The 22,247-nt window shown below is 42.9% G+C and overlaps 1 protein-coding gene across 3 annotated transcripts in view; it reads left to right on the forward strand.

The window, feature by feature from the left end:
* Positions 1-22,247, forward strand: part of RNF130 (ring finger protein 130) — a 270,925-nt gene that overhangs the window by 159,620 nt on the left and 89,058 nt on the right. For all 3 annotated transcript variants that reach the window (XM_073568006.1, XM_073568008.1, XM_073568007.1), the window contains exon 5: positions 14,459-14,541. In XM_073568006.1, coding sequence (XP_073424107.1) covers positions 14,459-14,541 — 83 coding nt within the window. The remainder of the gene's footprint in view (positions 1-14,458; positions 14,542-22,247) is intronic.

Here is a 22,247-nt window from a genome sequence, read left to right on the forward strand (position 1 = left end):
CCCTCCCAGGGCTGTGGGGTACTCGGTACCGGGCCGGTGTCAGGGGGAATTGTGTCACGGCAGCGGTGACCCGGTCCGTGGCCCTGGGCGCCCAAATCAATGGGGGTTTGTGATATAGTTTGTGAACAGTTCGTGACGCCACCTGTGGTGTTTGGCAAGTAAGATGTTAAGCCAGCGCTGCATGCAGATCCACTGGGACTGATGAGATGGTGCAGCAAAGATGGTGTAGCTCCCCACAGGTGGAGCTGTAGTCCCAGGGCAGTGTGGATGTAAGATTAGAGGAGAGGCACATGCGGTGAGGGGATTGGTACCCAGATGTAGCGGTGCTGATGGTGTTAGTGCACAAATGAATGGAAGACACCAGGGCTTGCAGTTCCAAAGCTTTACTCACAGTCCGTGGTGCACACTGGTGCCTGCCTCCATGCCGTGTCCTCCGGGGCAGAGACTCAGTCAACCTCCCAGGCAAGTCAGGGCTCTCCTCGCCAACACGCCGCCAACATGTACCTTTCCTGAACGACTCTGCCAATGCGCCTTTTAGTGTGAAGCTCTCCAGTACCGTGGTACTCTGGAGTTTCTCCTGTCAGATGTTCCTAGCAATTCTACTCGTATGGCAGACAGCTGTAGCCTCTGTCGGGGACCCCTTTCTCCGGAGTCCTGGCTCTCTATTCAGTTGCTGTTGTGCCCCGAGTCTAAGTTGGGAGTAGTGCATTTACAGCCAACTACTCCACCGGTGTCTGCTGCAGAACCATAAGTGTCCATACAACCTTGGGGACCGGGCCCCGGCCTTGCGCTGAGAACCTATAGGCAGGGGTGACTCTTCCAACCCACGTCTCCTCTCTGTTCTCCTACTCCTTCGTTCCGCACTGTTCTTTCTCTCTCTTATGGAAGCTTAGGTTGCAGTTCTACGTCTTTCTCCTTCTGTTCCTTTCCCGTGCCAGCTGGCTCAGATCACTGAGGCAGCTGCAGCACTCCTTCTCCTCGGACCCGTCCTCAGACTCTCCTGACTGACTGTCCTTCTCTCGCCTGACCTCCCGTCACACTGACCTCCAGACTCCTCTGTCATTCTAAACCTTCCCCATCTTTTATATGGATCTCAACTCCACCCACCTCCCAGCACATCCAGTGTTCCAAGCAGGAAACCACCAAGGCACTCCTAATGTCTAGAGGAGAGAGAGACCTCAATATGGTTGTGCTGAACTACCCTGTCGTGTGGGATGCGAGTGTTGGAGTGTGGAAAGGAGCCCCCAACTTACCTAGGTGGTGGGGCACTACACCTTAGGAGAAGGTGCAGTACCTCTGTGGCGACAGAGCCTCAGGGGCACCACACATGTGCCTAAAAACTTCTAGATTAAGCTGGGCAGGAGGATCCATACAATGCTCATTTTTTTAAAATGCCCCAAAAATCTATCTCCATCACCCACCTGTTCCGCACATGTCCTCAGGCCTCACCTCCCATCTTGAGACCCTGCATCAGATCTCAGGTTGCACAGTTGGCACCGACGAGAGGTCACTTGATGGGGAGTTGGTTTTTCATGGAGGTGCCAACGTAAATCAGCAGAACACCAACAGCTTGCTTTGGATGCTTTAAAAGGTGGAAAAAGAACATTTTACAATTTTTAAGGGAATCTGTCAGCAGGATTTCATACACTAAATTATATGTGCATGTAGCTCTTTTAAAGAAAAGTCCAGCAATATCTATACATGGTCAAGTGTTTTCCTCCATTACTAAGGAATCAGTGTTTCCTTTGATATGCAAATGAGACTGAAGGACCATGATGGATCTGAAGCCTTTGTCACTCCAACTTTATTCCCCCGACTCCTGCTTGACTGAGAGCATAGAGGCTGACAGTCAAGCAGGAGGAACGGACTGGTCAGGTTTAGGTATTTCTTCACTTTTGTCTTATTTAAGGGGTCGTCTCACGACGTCAACACCTGTCCTTCTGCTCTAGAGTAGGCTGTGGAGGACTCTGAATTTCCGCCATATACTACGATAATCCTCCATTTTTCACCTCCCTTTGGTTGAAGGATTGTAAGTCTGGTCAAGGAGCTTTGAGGGTCTTCTAGCACTTCATCCGCATGCTTTATAGTTCGCGAAGAGATTAATAACAGTGTGTCCTGTAATTCTTCCGCAAAACCCGAGCGCTTAAAAAAATCTGTTTGTCTAATATCTCAATCTCTTGTGATGTTGCTCTTTTTATAGCAATGGCAGTGAAATCCGAGCCTGGCCTAGTTGTCTCCTACCATGCTAATAAGCACATTTACCGTGCTGTTTGGTCATAGACACCACACAGGAGTATACGGTGTCACTTGTGAAATGTAAAATTTATGTACAAAACCCACAGACACTTCAACAAATGCTGTAGTTAAAATAGAAGAAAATCGTACAGGATTAACCCCATCCTTGCACCAAACGCAGGATTTATTTCATATCCCATGAAGATGACCTTAGGCGAGGAAAAATGTCTCCGGTCCGTTCCCCTCTGTCCTCACATGTCACTGGTGGCGATAGAAAAAAAAACCCAAGTATTTCTCCATGGATTCATCAAATGATGCACACAACCCTTCTCTGACCTGAACGTTCAGTTAAAAGTGAGACATGTTCTCCTGCCTCTGGCAGAATGACAGGGAGACGCAGAACCTCATTCATTATTGCATTCAGGACATGTTCTCCTGCCTCTGGCAGAATGACAGGGAGACGCAGAACCTCATTACATATCAGGGCTGTGGAGTCGGAGCCCATTTTGGTTGGAGTCGGTGTCATGGAAATTGAGGAATCTGAGTCGGAGGTTTGTCTTACCGACTCCATAGCCCTGATTGCATTTGCACTTGTTTTTATGTCAAGTTTTAGATGTTTTGACCCTTTTTTGTGCAAATTACTCTTTCCATTTGTGCCTTTTTAAAGTCTATTTTATGTGTTCTCCTGTTTTGTTTTGTTTTTGTTTTATTTTGACTTTGTAAGGGGGAGTTTAGGGTTTCCAGATGTTTTCACCTGTTTTGTTGATTGAAAAGTGGCCAGATTTGTCACAACTGTACTCCAGTCTGACCCTGGAGTGATTCTATGTATGTCAGCAATTTTTGTGACCGTTTTGCACCATGTATTCGTTTAAGGGTATGTGCACACACTGCAGATTCACCTGCGGGTTTTTTCCCGCGGAACCGCAGGTAAAACCGCAGGTAAAGTGACCTGCGGTTTTGCTGCGGTTTGGCCTGCGGTTTCACACCTCTACCATGTGAAAGGTGTGAAACCGCAGCAGAATCCGCAGAAACAATTGACATGCTGCGGAAAAAAAACTGCAGCTTTTCCACAGGTAAAAAACCGTAGCATGAGCACTGCGGTTTTGAAAACCCATAGGGTAACATGGTACTGTACCATGTCTGCGGAACTGCTGCAGTTCTGCATGGCCAAAACCGCAGCGTGTGCACATGGCCTAAAAAGGTTAAAGGCAGGAAAAAAAAACATGATTTTACTTAGTGCAAAATTCATGAATCGTGTACACCAGTTTGAAGAACTTGGCGCAAAAAAACATGATGGAATACCATCAGACAAAAAAGGGACTGAAACCCACCCCTACCCCAGAAATGATGAATTGGGCATTATATACCATAAAATGAATACTCCTCTTTATCTTAGTGGTGTTGATAGACAGAAGAGTGAGCGAGTTTTGATACAGCAAGCTCTCTTTCTCTTTTAATAGAGAAGTGAACATTTTTTTTTTCAAGTTCCGACAACACGTTAAACTTTTTTGTGTTACTTTGCATTTGTAATACAGCAATGACTTTTCAGCACTTTCGCATTCTTTATTAGCTGACAGAGAACTTGTCGGCTGCCTCCTTATTTTTACATATAACACATTCTAAAACTCCAGAAATCAGCCGCTCCGAGCCCCCCTGTACTTGTTATCTTCTTTATTTATGGTCTGACAAGTCTATATATAGTCAAGCCTTCTCTCCAAAACATTGATGGAGGAGCGATTGCTCATAAACCGCCAAGGTTTTATGTCCGGGGTGCAGGAATGAACTTTACTTTGTCTGTAAATCACACTAAGAAGTTCACGGGCTACAGAAATATGATGGCAGCTATAAGAGTGTGGTCAGATAGTGAAAACCGAACCTGTACTTATTCTTTTTTTTTTTTTCTCCCCGGAATACAAATACGTCAATATGTCAATTTTAAACTAATTATGAAGCCATCGCATTTCTTTTAGATTTTTTGGCGCCACTATCCCCGGAGTCTCACATCAGTCGCGGTCGACCATTGGGGCTCACAGCTTGATTAAAGGGAGTCTGCCGGCAGATTTCTTTCTGCTAAAGTAATACCAGTGCGGGGTAGTACATCTAAAGAGAGATGAAAGTATACGTTCCTTCTCGAATATTGACTTGCTTTCAAAGGAAAAAAAATAACTTTTACTCTTTATGCAAATTAGGTTATTGGTCCAGAGCCAAAGCACATACCTGGCTTTGCACCGCAAACAAAGCACTTGCAGACCGATTTGCATAAAGAATGAAACATAGGTTTGATTGTTTTTTTGTCTCCTAGACTCTAGAATTTGCACTGTACACCCCGAAGAGCAGGGCTGGAGTGAGGTAAATCAGACTCAAGAGAAGAAATGGCCATACGATGCCCCTCAGACAGAGTGCTCAGGCATGGGATTTCAAACCTGGACAGGGTTATCATAGAATCATAGACTGTATAGAGACAGAGATCCTGACTCCAGCAATGTATCGCTTAGTTTACTGACTCCAGCAATGCATCCACTTAGTTTACTGGGTGCAGCAATTATGATAAAATTACAGTTTTATCTTCTGCAGATCTAGCAGTGCTCAAATACTGAGCTGGGTATAACCCTGCCCACACCACTGATTAGCAGCTTTCTGTCAATACAGTGTATTCACAGAAAGTAGCCAATCAGTGGTGTAGCGGGCTGGACCAGGAGGCACAAGATGTCTAGTCGTACTGATAATCTCATGTATTGAAACAACACGCAGCCTACTAAGTGACACATCACTAGGTTCAGGCTCTCAACCTGTACATCATTCTGCGCTCGAATTACATAAAAACCTGCTGACATTCCTTTTAGTATGAAACTTTTTTTATTTTTGTCATTTTTCTTTTTTAGTAGACAAATCTTGGCTGTATCCCAAAAATGTGTTTATCTTCCCACATGTTTGTTCTTGCATCCAGTGACTGCGCCAGGTCACGTTTGGCCGTGTGAGTCAGTGTGTCCTGCAAAGGACAGCAGTTATGTGATTACAATTAAACTGCATAGACGTCATTGTACATATATATATGTAGGAGTATTAACATGCTGAAAGGTACAGGACGACATCAGAAATAAATCTACAGCCACGATTGTCTGTACCATTACCAAGTTGCTGTTTTTGTGCCAGCGGGAGGCATCATATACTCTGCAATTGCAAAGTCATGGAAATAGGAACTACTTACCCAGAAACCACAGACTCTCAGTCATCATCGATATAGCAATGTGATCACTTGGAAATCTATACCCGGCTCCTCGGATAATATCTGTAAGGAAATTATACCGGATTTAGCAGAAAAAATGTTGGTGCCAACATGTAAGCAGATCTGGCCGGTACCATGTAAACAGATCTGATCGGTACCATGTAAGCAGATGTGGCTGGTACCATGTAAGCAGATATGGCCGGTGCCATGTAAGCAGATGTGGCCGGTACCATGTAAGCAGATGTGGCCGGTATCATGTAAGCAGATGTGGCCGGTATCATGTAAGCAGATGTGGCCGGTACCATGTAAGCAGATGTGGCCGGTACCCTGTAAGCAGATGTGGCTGGTACCATGTAAGTAGATGTGGCCGGTATCATGTAAGCAGATGTGGCCGGTACCCTGTAAGCAGATGTGGCCGGTACCCTGTAAGCAGATGTGGCCGGTACCCTGTAAGCAGATGTGGCCGGTACCCTGTAAGCAGATGTGGCCGGTACCCTGTAAGCAGATGTGGCCGGTACCCTGTAAGCAGATGTGGCCGGTACCATGTAAACAGATCTGATCAGTGCCATGTAAGCAGATGTGGCCGGTACCCTGTAAGCAGATGTGGCCGGTACCCTGTAAGCAGATGTGGCCGGTACCCTGTAAGCAGATGTGGCCGGTACCATGTAAACAGATCTGATCAGTGCCATGTAAGCAGATGTGGCCGGTACCCTGTAAGCAGATGTGGCCGGTACCCTGTAAGCAGATGTGGCCGGTACCCTGTAAGCAGATGTGGCCGGTGCCCTGTAAGCAGATGTGGCCGGTGCCCTGTAAGCAGATGTGGCCGGTGCCCTGTAAGCAGATGTGGCCGGTGCCCTGTAAGCAGATGTGGCCGGTGCCCTGTAAGCAGATGTGGCCGGTGCCCTGTAAGCAGATGTGGCCGGTGCCCTGTAAGCAGATGTGGCCGGTGCCCTGTAAGCAGATGTGGCCGGCCTCCTGATGATGGATCTGTAATCTCAGTGGGTAAATACATTGATGAGACCTAGAGTACTTGTTCCTTAGAATTGCCGTCGTCTTCTCCCTCCCAAGCTGAAAAACCTCTCAAAGCGTGAACTCACTGATTGATGGAGGGACTTGCTTGTCACGGTCATTGATACTGCACATTGTATAGCATTAAACAACCACCCATCGGCAACGTGTGCGCACACTTGTCGATCTTTAATAGGCCACTCGGTGCTCTTAGGCTTTCATTGCTCTCGGCAGCACAAGTCCTGTTTACACTGGATGAAGCGCTGCCGAGAAAGATGATCTTTTTTGCCAACAAAAATATAATTTCACCTGTCGAACAAGTGTTTCACACAATCGGCAGCCTGTTAAGACTTCGTGTTTATTGTGAAATGAGCGTGCGGTGTAAATGGACTGGTAGTCTCCATATTCCATCGCATCTGTTGGAATACTATAGACTTTTAGCATGAACCCTGTCTTTGATGAGACCTACTTGTGTCCTTAGACGTAGTCTCCACCATGTTGCAAGTCTAGAACTCCCAGCAGATCTTGATAGTTTTTAAAAGGTGATTTGTCACCAGGTTTTTGACACCTATTCTGAGAACAGCATAATATAGAGGTGGAGACCCTGATTCCAGCGATGTATCACTTACTGGTCTTGCTGTAGTAGTCCTTCATCTTCATGAGCGCTGTTTAACCCCGCCTCAACTACTGATTGGCAGCTTTCTGCCTGTGCACAGTGTACACAGAGAGCTGCAGAATAGTGGTGTGGGGTTATACAGAGTTGAGCATTCAGTGTACTGGTAGATCTGAAGCAGGTAAAACATTGATTTATATGAAAATACGATGTTTAGCCTACTAAGTGACACATCACTGGAATCAGGGTCTCTGCCCCTATATTATGTTGCTTTCAGATGGGGTAGCAAAAACCTTCTGACAGATTCCCTTTAATGGTGGAAATTACTTTGAGTTGTCCCTATCTATTGTGAAACTACATCTCTCAGCATGTACCATTAGTTTTGTGTCCTAATGGCTCATTTCCCATGAGCCGATCCTGGCTGTTATATATCACAGCCTTCTGGCCATTTACAAGACGGATCAGTTTAATGGCCTGATTACACTCCATGGGGCACAGAGCGCATGTGTCCAGATGGGCTGACAGTCATGGCCGGGTGTTCCTACTGTAGTTTGCGGAGTATTGGCTTATCTAAATGGTAACAACTCCCAGCATATCCTGATAGTATTCTATGTTATTTCAGCATGTTTTTGCTCTGTAATCTGGGAACAGCATGATGTAGAGGCTGAGACTCTAATTCCAGCAATGTGTCATTTAGTTTACTGGATGCAGCAGTTGTGATAAAAGCATGGTTTTCTCTGCTGCAGATGTTGCAGAGCTCGGAATGTTGAGTCTTGCGTAACCCCGCCCACACCACTGATTGGCCGCTTTTTTTTTTTTTTTACAGCTGCTAATCAGAAATAGGGGTGTGGTTGGACTAGGAGGCAGTTAGTCCTGTAGTGATAATCTCCTTCTAATAAAACACTGATTTTATTGACACAGCAACACACAGCCCAGTAAATGATACATCACTAATAAGGCTCTCGGCACCTATATCATGCTGCTCTCAGGTTACATAGCAAAAAGCTGGGGACTGATTCCCTTTAAGGCTTTTTTTAAGCCATAAATATTACTGGTAGCATACAGTGTTTCCTATTGTACTAAGCACAGTTCATATTTGTATTTTACATGACATCAGTCTTTCGTAATGGCGAGGCAGGATGGTAATTGGGAAGACAACAGAGGCTTTGTATTAAAATGGCAGCAATTTCTTGGTGCTTAAACGGTTTTGCATACACTTATTATGCCGAATACTTGGGCGGAATCGGCGCTCTCTTGTCGTTCCCTTTACGGTTGCAAACAAATCTTAATTATGTTATCAAACAAAATCTTCCAAAAGTAAATGAAGGCTTCTGTGAGTTACGATTTAAAGAACTGTATAAAAAAGAAAAAGAGCGGAGATACAACTGTGCTGATTTCCAAGAGGGAGAAAGGGGTTGTGGCTGCACCCAACCCCGGGTGCTCCAGAGGGCCCAAAATTTAGGAGAACAGTACCACAAATAACACATGGTGTAACTCGCGGCTTGTAAGCCCCATTGCTTAATCTCTTAAAGGACCCCAACTCTATTAACAATGGAACATGATATAACTTTAGGAAAAAGACTTGGACAACATCCAAATATTATACATTGAGTTATTATGGCTAGGCAAAATTGACGAGGCTTTTATTAAACATTTTGATCAGAATGTAATCTCACTGTCATGGGGGAACCTCTTGGGTGCCTGGGTCTCTCCCCTTCTGGCGCAGTGCGACTGCGGTGGTCAATCTCTGACAGCAGCATTTAAATGGAACGCACGCCGATCCCATGGCCCCCTGCGATACAGTCACGGGGAACGAGTATATAATATAGGCAATCAAACGATTGTACATTTAAGTCCCCTGAAAGGGCGAAAAAAAAAAATGGAGAATAGGGGAAAAAAAATAAAGTTTTTTAAACGTATAAAAATTCAAATCACCCCACTTTACTCCCATGAAAAATAAAGTGGAATAAAATAACAAAAAAAGTAATATTGTGCGTTCGTAAAAGTCCAATTTGTTATACTATTGAATTAATTAACCCGATTGGTAAAGCAAAAAAAAATATCAAAACGCCAGAATTGGATTTTTTTAGCCACCTCAAATCAAATATATACCGTAGTAGGCAAGAAAAGCAGCAAAAGTGCACAAAATTGAAACAAGAAACAAGCCATCACTCAGCCCCATAAACAGAAAACTAAAATTGTTACGGGTCGCCTAAAATGATGAAACAAAGCAAAAACATATATATATATATTTTACAATATTGAGGGGGGTTTTTCATCACTTACGGTAAATAGAAAAAAAATTGCATGTGCAGTATCGCCGTAATCGGACCGATGTGGGCAATCATGGTTTCAGGTCATTGTTACCAATGAACGCTGTAAAAACAAAAACCCCAAAAAAGTTGCATTTATTTCACTATTTCATCTCACTTGGAATATTTTTCCCATGTTTCAGTACATTGTATGGTAAAATTAGTCATGACATTCAAACAAACCTACAACCTTAAAGGGTTGATTTAAATGAACGTACTTGACACATCAATTGGCCAATTCATGAGAGCCCACCAGCAATGACAAGGCGCACCTTGAGAGCCCACTCAACATGGACCAGAGGAAGCGAAGGAAAGAGTTGTCTCGGGAGATTAGAAAGAAAATTATAGACAAACATGTTAAAGGTAAAAGTTATAAAACCATCTCCAAGCAGCTTGATAATCCTGTGACTACAGCTGCATATATTACTCAGAAATTTAAGCTCCATGGGACTGTAGCCAACCTCCCTGGACGTGGCTGCAGGACGAAAATTGATGACAGATCAAAGAGATGGATAATACAAATGGTAACAAAAGAGCCCAGAAAAACTTCTAAACAGATTAAAGGTGAACTTCAAGCTCAAGGAACCTCAGTGTCTGATCCAACCATCCGTCGTTGCATGAGCCAAATTGGACTTCATTAGAGACAACCAAGGAGGACACCATTGTTGGAAAAAAAATCATAAAAAAGCTTCTGGGAGAATGTCCTATGGGCAGATGAGACAAAATGGAACTTTTTGCAAGGCACATCATCTCTATGTTCACACACGGAAAAATGAAGCATATCAAGAAAAGAACACTGTCCCTACTGTGAAACATGGAGGAGGCTCTGATATGTTCTGGGCTGCTTTGCTGCATCAGGCACAGGGTGTCTAGACTCTGTGCAGGGTACAATGATATCTCAAGACTATCAAGGGTTTCTAGAGAGAAATGTGCTGCCCAGTGTCAGAAGGCTTGGTCTCAGTCGCAGGTCATGGGTCTTGCAACAGGATAATGACTCAAAACACACAGCTAAAAAAAAAACAAGAATGGCTAAGAGGAAAACATGATGTGGCCTTCTATGAGCCCTGACCTAATTCTATTTGAGCATCTTTGGAAAGAGCTGAAACATGCCATCTGGAAAAGGCAACCTTCAAACACGAGACAACTGAAGCAGTTTGCTCTTGAGGAGTGGGCCAAAATACCTGTCGAGAGGTGCAGAAGTCTCATTGACAGTCACAGGAATCGTTTGATTGCAGTGATTGCCTCAAAAGGTTGTGTAACAAAATATTAAGTTAAGGCTACCATCATTTCTGTCCTGGCCTATTTCATGAGTTTGATTTTTTTTTTTTACATTCTGTGGAAGCATGGTTGAAAAGCAATGTCTGACTTTCATTTGTTCATTTTCAAAGATTTTTGATTTGTTATTACTTTTGTCAGATTCAAGTTATTTCTGTGACCATTGTGGGTTTTTCTCTCATTAAACGAAGGGTACCAACAATTTTGACCACGTGTGTATAAAAAAAAACACATTACAAACTCTGCTTCACATCTGCACCAAAAAATGCATCAAATAAGGGGAAAAGAGATAAAACAAATGCAGCGAACATGCAATAATAACCGTCCCTGCTGATATCTCCTGCCTGGGTAGAAAGACATGATAAATGGGTGTTCCTTGGGGTGTGGTTAGGGGTGTAGTCAAATTTCGGAGAAACACATTCCACATGCTTTGTTCCGCTTTCTCTTCTCTAAATGTTGGGAAGTGCCTGATTCCTGATCTCCTAACATCCTACAGGGAGACCCGCTAGTTTGGTCGTGCATTGCAGTCTTAACCCGGTCTGTTTCACGGTTGTGTGGATTCTGCCTTAGAAACCTTGCTGGCACGCCAGTGGTTAAAATAAGTAATTTCCCTTAATTAAGCATTATAAAAGAATTGTGCCTCTAAATAACAAGCTTCCTCCCATGTTAGAGAGAAAATGCAGCAAACGCCCAACATTCGTCACTGCAACCCCATCAGATGTGTCCACATGAAGTATTGACTGCCTGCTAATATAGTTCCTGCAGTGGTTTCTGATGCCCTTGCCTTTGTACTTCACATTTGTCGATAACACCACCTAATTTCATTGGAGAGCTATTAGTTAACATGCAAAGACTGAGCCGGTCATCCACAGATGTATCGCAGCACCCTGCTGTCACCAAGAACTACTCATCTGCTCGTAGTTAGCTGTTTTGGTGCTGCAGTCAAAAGTGATTGCAGCAATGTGCGAGAGAAGAGCTCCCCCTGTGGTGGGCGCTGGTCCTGGCAGCTTATGAGCCAGGATTAGCAGCCAGGAACCTGACGATTTGTACGTTTAGGCATAGAAAACATGTTACGATGCTTCTGTCAAGAATGACAGTAGCATCTAGATGGTTAATAGAGGGTGCTGGGATCCCTCTTTATCCCCATTGGTATCTGCACGATTACTAAAGGTTGCCAAAGCAACCTGATGCCAGATAAATCATTTTTTGAAAATATAGAATTTTTAAATTTTTTGCTTTCCACTTTTGTCAAGCACCTTAGAGTTAACAGACTTCCTGATAGCACTTTTGGATAGTTTGAGGGATGCAGTTTTTAAAATCGTATCAGTTTTATAGGGTTTATCAATACATAAGCTCCTCACTTTATAACTGAATAGATCCATTTTATAAATTTTCTTGAAAAAAAAAAAAAAAAAAATGAAAAACTGCTGCTAAAGTTTCCATCATTTAACATGCTAACAAAATGAAAAGACATGTGAAAATGATGATGACGTAAAGTAGACATATGTACATGTTTATTAAAGGGGCTGTCCAGTCTTCTGATAAGTTTGCAGGCACTCTATAGGACTGCAGATTTCTGAATCAATCCTTACAGAATTCTTTGGTGTTGCCAGCTGAAAGGATCCAGAAGTCTGCAGGCACAGATGACCTCTTTAATTTTTCAGCCTGCAGCTGGCTGCTTAACCTTTGCTGGTTATTAAATATAGGGTGACCCTACATCATTTTTTACGGGGTGTGGAGGGTTCCCCCATCTTAATAACCTGGAAGGATTAAGTATGCCGCTGTGAGCTGATATTAATAACCTGGGAAGCTCTGTGTATTACACATTCCTAGGTTATAAACATCTGCCCCCAGCTGTGTGCTTTCCCTCTGCTGGGTAATAAAATGTTCCACACCAAAGCACTGTACTAATTATATATGTGACTGACCTATTTATAGCTATCTATTCTATGTGTATATATGTATTCAATCATGTCGGATCGTGCTGTGATTTTACTGGAAGCGGCAGATGAATGCCGGCTTTTCTATGGACATGAGGGATTGTACATCTTTTAATTTTTGCAAGGAATTTATTGTAAAAAAAAAAGTGTACAGTAAACTACACACACTCAAAGTGTTGAGGACTTTACCTCGCTTCTGACATGTCCGTTGTAGTAAATACAACATGTTTTGCGCATAACCTCCTGAATAATTAAGAATCAAATGAAAACTGTGTGCTCTCATTCATCAGCACTGATTGGACATTATACAAGGACACCCCAACTGGAAACACCCACTTGTCAATTTATTCATAAGTTTCCAGTAGGAATAATAGAGGAACGGGATATTGCACAACTGTAAGAAAAGATCGCTGATCTGTTCTCATACAGAATACAATGGCTTACCAAACAGACCTGTCAGGAGAGAGGACAGATTGTATATAAGTGTTAGGCTAGTTTCACACTTGCTTTTTTTTGCAGCGCGTTTTTCCTGCAAAAAAACGCATTGAAAAAACGCATACAAAAGCATACAACTGCTGCGTTTTTTTTCAAGCATTTTAATGAGCATGCATGAAAAAAACGCAGTGTTTTTATGCGTTTGTATGCGTTTTTAGTGCGTTTTTACCGCGTTTGCGTTTTTTTCCAACATTAGGTGGCCCCTCACACTAACCCAAACCATGACTTTACTAACCCTAACCCTGACCCTAACCCTGACCCTAACCCTTAACCAAACCATACTTAACCCTAACCCAAACCCTAAACCCTAACTAACCCTGACCCTAACCCTGACCCTAACCCTAACACTGACCCTAACCCTTAACCAAATCATACTTAACCCTAACCCAAACCCTAAACCCTAACTAACCCTAACCCTAACCCTGACCCTAACCCTAACCCTGACCCTAACCCTTAACCAAATCATACTTAACCCTAACCCAAACCCTAACTAACCCTAACCCTGACCCTAACCCTGACCCTAACCCTGACCCTAACCCTTAACCAAATCATACTTAACCCTAACCCAAACCCTAAACCCTAACTAACCCTAACCCTAACCCTGACCCTAACCCTGACCCTAACCCTTAACCAAACCATACTTTACCCTAATCCTGACCCTAACCCTGACCCTAACCCTTAACAAAACCATACTTAACCCTAACCCTGACCCTAACCCTGACCCTAACCCTTAACCAAACCATACTTAACCCTAATCCTGACCCTAACCCTGACCCTAACCCTTAACCAAACCATACTTAACCCTGACCCAAACCCCAACCCTAACCCTAACCCTAAACCCCCTTAACTAACCCTAACTCTAACCCAAACCCCTAAATTCCATGGTTAAAAAAAAAAAAACGCTGGTGCAAAAAAACGCATACATAAGCATGCCAATGCGCACATATGCGCACCCATAGGCTATAATGGCCATTTTTAGCGCAAAACGTGCGCATATGTGCGCATGCGCTTTTTTGCAGGGCCAAAAAATGCAACATGCTGCGTCTGGAAAATACCAACGCATACCCCAAAAAAACGCAGCGCATGAAAATCGCATACATGCGCATGGCAGCGCGCAGGTATGCGCACCCATGTTAAATATAGGGGAAAAAACGCATGCGCAGGTTAGCGTTTTTTTCCAGCGCTAAAAAACGCAAATGTGAAACCAGCCTTAGCTATACAACTTCTGGAAATGATACAGCATGACGTTAACTCATTTTACATCTGTGCGGTGGTGTATGGTGTTTTAATTATTTTTATTTTCTAAGTGAGAGCTTTACATATTAAAGATCTGACTCTTTTCTATCTCTTGCAGGAAACAGACCCAGATTTCGACCACTGCGCTGTCTGTATCGAGAGCTACAAGCAGAATGACATCGTGCGCGTCCTGCCTTGCAAGTAAGTGTGTGCAGGGGGGGGATTTTGCTTGGTCAAATACTAAAGGGGTTTCGGATTTCAGGTCTTGGTAAAGTTTCTTTTGTGCTGCCTTTTATACCCACAGAGAACTACTAAAAAAATTTCTATAGAAACCTCTAATGCATTTTCAAAATGTGAGAAAAAAAGTTCTATCTGTCAATGGTTAAAAGGGTCCTATCTGTCAACCAATTTGCTGCTGGCATCATTTTCTCACTACTGAATCATGAAAGAGGAAATATGCTATACCCACTTTGCCCTATATATTTTCTGAACATGGACGCTTGGCATATTGTGAGATTAGGGTCATTGGCATCTTTAAAACTTGTTCACACTCTGCGTTTTTGCCACAGTTCCCCTCCCCCCACACACATATTTCAAGTGTAAAAAACACTGTACTTTACAGTAACAGAAAAGTAAATGAGATTTCTGAAATCTCAGTCACCTGCTGGATATTTTTTCTTTATGGATTCGAACCATCAACATGTTTTTTCCTAATCTGCAGTGTGTCCATTCTTTCAGCATTTTTGCATTGTTTTTCACTCATTCAAACCATTTTAAGGAAAAAAAAACCACCCAAAACTGCATTTTCCCCAGTGTTTTTCTTGTCAATACTCTGGTTTTTGGTGCACAAAAATCTGCGGCAAATACTCAATGTGTGCACATAGCCTAATATGATTTTGCAACAAAAAGTAATGTTTTGTAAAAATAAAATAATGCATTAAAAATTAATGTTTATGGCTAAAAGGCTGATTAAGGCTATATTCATATAGCAGTGTTTTTTTTCTGCAGTAAAAAGAACGCTTTTTTGGCAGCGGTTTTTGGTTCAGATTATGATTTTTATCCACAGTACATGTTTTATTTTATAGCGTTTAATTCACCAAAAATTGCAGCAAAACCTTGTTAGCTTTGTTTTTTCAGCGTTTTTGCACCTACTCATTGTTTTTTATAGGTGAAAAAACGATGAAAACCTTGACGTGCTGCAGATTTCAAAAAGCTTGCTGCACTCATAATTAGTCAGGAAAAAAAAACAAGCTTGTGCATGAGATTTCTGAAATTTTACAGCTTTTGCTGGTACTGTAAAATGCGGCTTCTTATTCCCTTTAAACACTGCATGTGAACATAGCCCAAGTCTGAGACACGCGTTTTAAAATAAAAGCTCAGGCTGTGCATAGTTTATACTTGTCAATTATGTTTATGTCTACAGTCACATAATGAAAGGGGTTGTCCTGCCTAAGGATACAAGTCTGCAGTCACTCTTTATGACTGCAGCCTTGTGAATCAGCATATCGCGCGCACTGCTCGATGTGTGCATTCGCTAGTGCCAAGAGCAGGTTGCCACATTCCAACTAGAGTCAGCACGGCAAGTCGGCATGTGACCGCATGTATTCAAAGCACATATTTGTGCCTGCCACTCCCAATACCAGGAATCCTTACAGCGTGCAGTGCACACGATGTGAGGATTTGCAGGTCTGCAGTGACTTCAGACTGGTAGCCCAGGGGCCGGACAACCCCTTTAAATCTAGATCTCTGCTATCCAAGCAAGCAAATTGGTCCCATCTTGGTTAGTTACAATGGAGCTCATATTGCTATTCAAGATAAATGGTAAAAGACAAAATGTGACACTCAAAACGTTCATGCCCTCCCTCATTGGTAAGGGGGTGATGACACGAGAAAAGGTCACTTCCCACCCGTAACCTTTGGTCACCAGATGAACGTTCCAAGTGCTCTTCTTCTAAGGTGGATTGCCGCTACCCAATCTATACATACACGGAACCAAAAAATACAATTTTGATGTTTCTCTCTGAATACCGTAGCTTCGACATTGATCAGTGCCATTTGAAAACTATTAGGCTTTATTATCATACCAAGATCTAGTCCTTGTATTCTACCATTGTTCATCCGTCCTTGTCAGTAACATGGCAAGTAACATGTTTGGAGTGAAGCTTTCCAGCCTTGGTTGTGTTTTACAGCTATACAATGCCGGTACTTCATGTTCCCGGTGGTTGTCCTCCACGTTCTTCTTCATTGTTCCCATTAAACTCAATTTTAGCGCACAGTTCTTCGTAGCGTTCACTAATGTTCAGATAATCATAGAGGATACTCCTGAAATGGTTAACAATTCAGACAAAACAATACTAAGATTACATGTCCTTCCCATTAGGAAAAAAAAACACTTTTTAAGGCTAAGTCATTAGTGAAAAGCACAGTAACTACTAAGAAAGTAACCTTAATCATCAGTGTAGTGTAAAAGAAGGAAAAAACATTTGTCTATTCATCTGTAGAAGTAGAAGGACAAAAAGAGAAACCTCAGAATTAACACCATAAGAGATGCTTTAATTCAGATCATAAATTGTGTATTCCGGTGGGTACAGAATAGTAATCGATGCCAATCCATGTACATGCCGTGGAATATGTCAGCGCTGAATAAATTGGGGAATTAAAGGGGTTTTCGAAGCAAAAAATAAACAATTTGTCTGTCCCTGCAATGAGTCCCCAAATCCCCCAGTTACCTTTTATAATTCATTTTTTAGCTTACTTCTACCCCCGCAGCAGTTTTTTGGGTCTTTTGTTTGCACCCAGCTCTCGCCCTCTGTGCCTGTAAGCAACACTTCAAGAGGCAGAGCTGTATCTGTCGCACAGGTCGCTCACGCACTCCCACCCTCGGTGCCCACCTACAGAGCACCGTCTAGAGCAGCGGTCTCAAACTAAAATGGGGTGCGGGACCACTTACAAAAATCCTTAAGGTTAAGGATCCACATAGTCAAATTTTGAGCTACACTGCACAACTGAGGTCACGTGGTCAAAGTTCACTGTGTGTAGCTACTATATCATTGTGTCATGCAAATAATGGCGTTACATTGCAATGTGTACCGTACTGTAACCCCACAGCCTCCCTACATACAGAACAGTGGCCACCACAGCCCCATTACATACAGAATGATGGCCACTACAGCCCTCCCTACATACAGAGCATATTACACCACAGCTCCCATATGTATACAGAATGATGGCCACTACAGCCTACCTACATAGAAAATGAATGCCACCACAGACTATATATATATATATATATACACTCACTGGCCACTTTATTAGGTACACCATGCTAGTAACGGGTTGGACCCCCTTTTGCCTTCAGAACTGCCTCAATTCTTCGTGGCAGAGATTCAACAAGGTGCTGGAAGCATTCCTCAGAGATTTTGGACCATATTGACATGATGACATCACACAGTTGGCGCAGATTTGTCGACTGCACATCCCTGATGCGAATCTCCCGTTCCACCACATCCCAAAGATGCTCTATTGGATTGAGATCTGGTGACTGAGGAGGCCATTTGAGTACAGTGAACTCATTGTCATGTTCAAGAAACCAATCTGAGATGATTCGAGCTTTATGACATGGCGCATTATCCTGCTGAAAGTAGCCATGAGATGTTGGGTACATTGTGGTCATAAAGGGATGGACATGGTCAGCAACAATACTCAGGTAGGCTGTGGCGTTGCAACGATGCTCAATTGGTACCAAGGGGCCCAAAGAGTGCCAAGAAAAAATTCCCCACACCATGACACCACCACCACCAGCCTGAACCGTTGATACAAGGCTGGATGGATCCATGCTTTCATGTTGTTTACGCCAAATTCTGACCCTACCATCCGAATGTCGCAGCAGAAATCGAGACTCATCAGACCAGGCAACGTTTTTCCAATCTTCTACTGTCCAATTTCGATGAGCTTGTGCAAATTGTAGCCTCAGTTTCATGTTCTTAGCTGAGAGGAGTGGTACCCAGTGTGGTCTTCTGCTGCTGTAGCCCATCTGCCTCAAAGTTCGACGCACTGTGCGTTCAGAGATGCACTTCTGCCTACCTTGGTTGTAACGGGTGGCAATTTGAGTCACTGTTGCCTTTCTATCAGCTCGAACCAGTATGCCCATTCTCCTCTGACCTCTGGCATCAACAAGGCATTTCCGGCCACAGAACTGCCGCTCACTGGATTTTTTTTCTTTTTCGGACCATTCTCTGTAAACCCTAGAGATGGTTGTGCGTGAAAATCCCAGTAGATCAGCAGTTTCTGAAATACTCAGACCAGCCCTTCTGGCACCAACAATCATGCCACGTTCAAAGGCACTCAAATCACCTCTCTTCCCCATACTGATGCTCGGTTTGAACTGCAGGAGATTGTCTTGACCATGTCTACATGCCTAAATGCACTGAGTTGCCGCCATGTGATTGGCTGATTAGAAATTAAGTCTTAACACACAGTTGGACAGGTGTACCTAATAAAGTGGCCAGTGAGTGTATATATATATATATATATATATATGGTCTGTGGTGGCATTCATTTTCTATATATATATATATATATATATATATATATATATATATATATATATATATATATATATATATATATATAGTGTGTATGTGTATAGTGTGTATGTGTATATATAGATATATATATAGTGTATATATATATATATATATATATATATAGTGTGCAGAAGGACCTGGATCTATCAAGTTGCCGTGCCGCAAAGAAGCCCCTGCTCACAGCAGCAATGAAGAAGAAAAGGCTTGCCTTTTGTAAGAAATATCAAGATTGGATATCTGAAGAGTGGAGGAAAGTGATGTTTAGTGATGAGAGCACTTTCAGGCTGGTCAGGGGAGGCTCAAAGGTTGTGCGTCGTCCGAGTACCATGTCACGGTATGACCCAAAATATGCAGTTAAGACTGTTAAACACTCTGACAGTGTGATGGTGTGGGCTGCATTCAGTGGAAGCATGGGCAGGGCAGGTTTGTACTTCCTTCCCAAGAATGTAATTATGAAAGCAAGCAATTATATTACTGTTTTGGAAGAACACATGCTTACTTTTTGGGTCATACATCAGCGTGATTACTTTATGCATGATGGAGCCCCTATCCACAAAGCCAAGGCCGTGAGAAAGTTTCTCAGTGACCATAACATTAACATTTTAGAGTGGCCAGGTAATTCCCCTGACCTTAACCCCATAGAAAATGCCTGGAATTTAATGAAAAACAAGGTTCAAGAGACACGACCCAGCAACATCAACAACCTAAAGGAGGTGCTGAAGACACTGTGGGTAAACATGGTCTCCACATACTTAGCCAGCCTTGCTGAATCCATGCCTAAACGACTGCAGATGGTGATAAAATGTAAGGGTGACATGACAAAATACTAATTGTAATAAAATATCCACAATAAAACACTTGAATCCACTTTAATATTAAAATTTTGTGGTTTCATTGAACTTGTAAAGATTTTTTTTTGCCGGCACTGTATGTGTGTATATATATATATATATATATATATATATATATATATATATATATATATATATATATATAATATGACCCCACAGCTCTCTTACATGTCAAATGGTGCCCAGTATGATGGCCCCACAGCTCTCTTACATGCCAAATGGCGCCCCACAGCACCCCTTTCATACAGTATGATGGCCACCAACAGCCTTCATACGTACAGAATGATGGCGATCACAGCGCCCTTATATACAGAATGATGGCCACCACCGCTTCCCTACATAAGTAATGTGTTATGAATTCATTTTCTGGTCTGCCAGTCGTGAGTTCTCTTTCCGGGCTACCTCTGGTGGTGGCAGGAGGTAGTGAAGCTGATTTAATTAGCAGACATGCCACCTGATAATGAGGACCAGGATTGGACATCTGGAGTCTCAGACTGGATTTAAGACAGCCGACTCCCTATTCCCATGCTGGTGATTTTTTCTGCCTCTTGAGGTCTTGGTTTCCAGCTCAGTTCCTGTCATGTCAAGCTAAGTTATTTCTGCTCTTGTCCACATTTGATTTGGTTTTGTCTGTTCAGTTTTTGTGTGGTCAGCCAGCCCCAGCTGGGGCTGTGCTGAATTTCCACTCTTATGTTACTGAATTTGCCAGTTTGCGTTTTGTCCCTTATTAGATTGGCCCCATCGTTTGCTCAGCCTATTTTCCTACCTGTGTTTGTGCTTTCATCTTGTTTCACCGTCAATACATGTGTGGGGGCTGTCTATTCCTTTGGGGTCTGCTCTGGGGCAGTTTAGTTTTCCCCTTTTCTTGCTTTAGGCTTATTTAGTCCTCCGGCTGTGACGAGGCGTCTAGAATCATCGTAGGTACGCTCCACGGCTGCTGTTAGTTGTGTGGTTAGGATCAGGGGTCTGCAATCCGCATAGTTACCAACCTCTCTGGTTTTCTGTGACTTAGCTTGTTTTTGTTTTCCTCCTCGGTGACCCATTCATAACAGTAATGATGGCCACCACAGCCCCCTTACATATCAAATAATGGTCCTTCATTCCCCTACAAACTGTATCCTGGCCCAACAGACTATCTAATTTCCGCAGTATTCCTTACTTTCTGCTGGGAGCCTTGCCCTCCCGTTTGACCCCGTTTTTGAGGATCCTCTCTAGTGGGTACAGGCGCGCTGTGTGATGTCATGACACGAGTGCACACAACTTTTTAGGCGACCTCGCCTGTTTTTCTGTGCCGGTACCCAGCAATTTTCAAGACTCAGTGCCGGCCTGGCAGATAGCAATCCTCTGCTGGCCTAGTCTGCAAAAAATTGCTTCGGTGAACACATTGTCAAGGTGAAAATATATTTTCTTATTTAACTTTTATATTTTTATACTGTGAAACAATAAGTTTTTCCTAATTGCTTGCTAATGCAAATGTAACTGTATTAAAGATGGCTGCCAGTGTTCACTTTCACTTAAATTCAGTGTCTAAAGAGTTAAGTTAAGTTTCATTTCTCCTAAAAAAGATAACTCAGGAATGTGAAGAAGTAGTAACCATCGGGAGACGTTTTGACGAATCAGAGAGAGACTGGACACTAGATGTATACTGCATAAACCCCGCCTAATGCACGCCTTCCCCTAACACTCAATATAGTATTGTGTATTTGTAAATAAAAGCCAGTTGTTGTACTGCTCCTGACAGGTGTGGATGCAGGACATTAGCTAAGACTGAATCAGCTGCGTGTCTGAGTCATTCTTAATCGGTACCAGATGTTTTGCGCTCGCACAATGATTTGGAATGACTGGTGAATGAGGATTCATTGTCGTTTACGACCCCGACAACATGTTTATGACCCATGATCTTGAGACTTATACAGTCTCAAGATGGATAATTTGCTGCCCATAGTTTCTTTCTTAACACTCCTCCCACTTCATCTAGTATGTGCTATCTGGAGACTATACTGCAATCAGTGATGTTACATGTGCTGACACCGGCTCACTCACTGTACTCTAGGGGAGCAATGAGTCCGTAGTGATGGAAATCTCTCTACTCTGGAGACGGCGGGCTCATCTTCACATGTGACTGCTCAGGAACAAAGCAGAATTTTAAGAAAGTAAATTATACAGTTTCTCCATTTCTGATTTAATGGTGAACCAAATGCATTCATAATCTGTGTGCCCATAAAACCCCTTTAATAAAAATTAAATATTTGCCTGATCCTATATTGTATATGTAAATGATCACTTTAGACAGATGATCCCGGACAAGGCTACCCTCGGCATTTCATGAAATCCTATCACAAGCATACGTTCAAATACCAATAATGTGGAAGCAAAACCCAAAATATCCCTTCATGCAGCTGTAGGGCTCATACTCTCCACAGTAATGATTTTATGTCTGCTTGTATTAAATTATCCGTGAATGCGAACA

This window comes from Dendrobates tinctorius, unplaced genomic scaffold, assembly GCF_039654945.1.
Source record: "Dendrobates tinctorius isolate UK_male_01 unplaced genomic scaffold, ASM3965494v1 ptg000020l, whole genome shotgun sequence".
Lineage (NCBI taxonomy): Eukaryota > Metazoa > Chordata > Amphibia > Anura > Dendrobatidae > Dendrobates > Dendrobates tinctorius.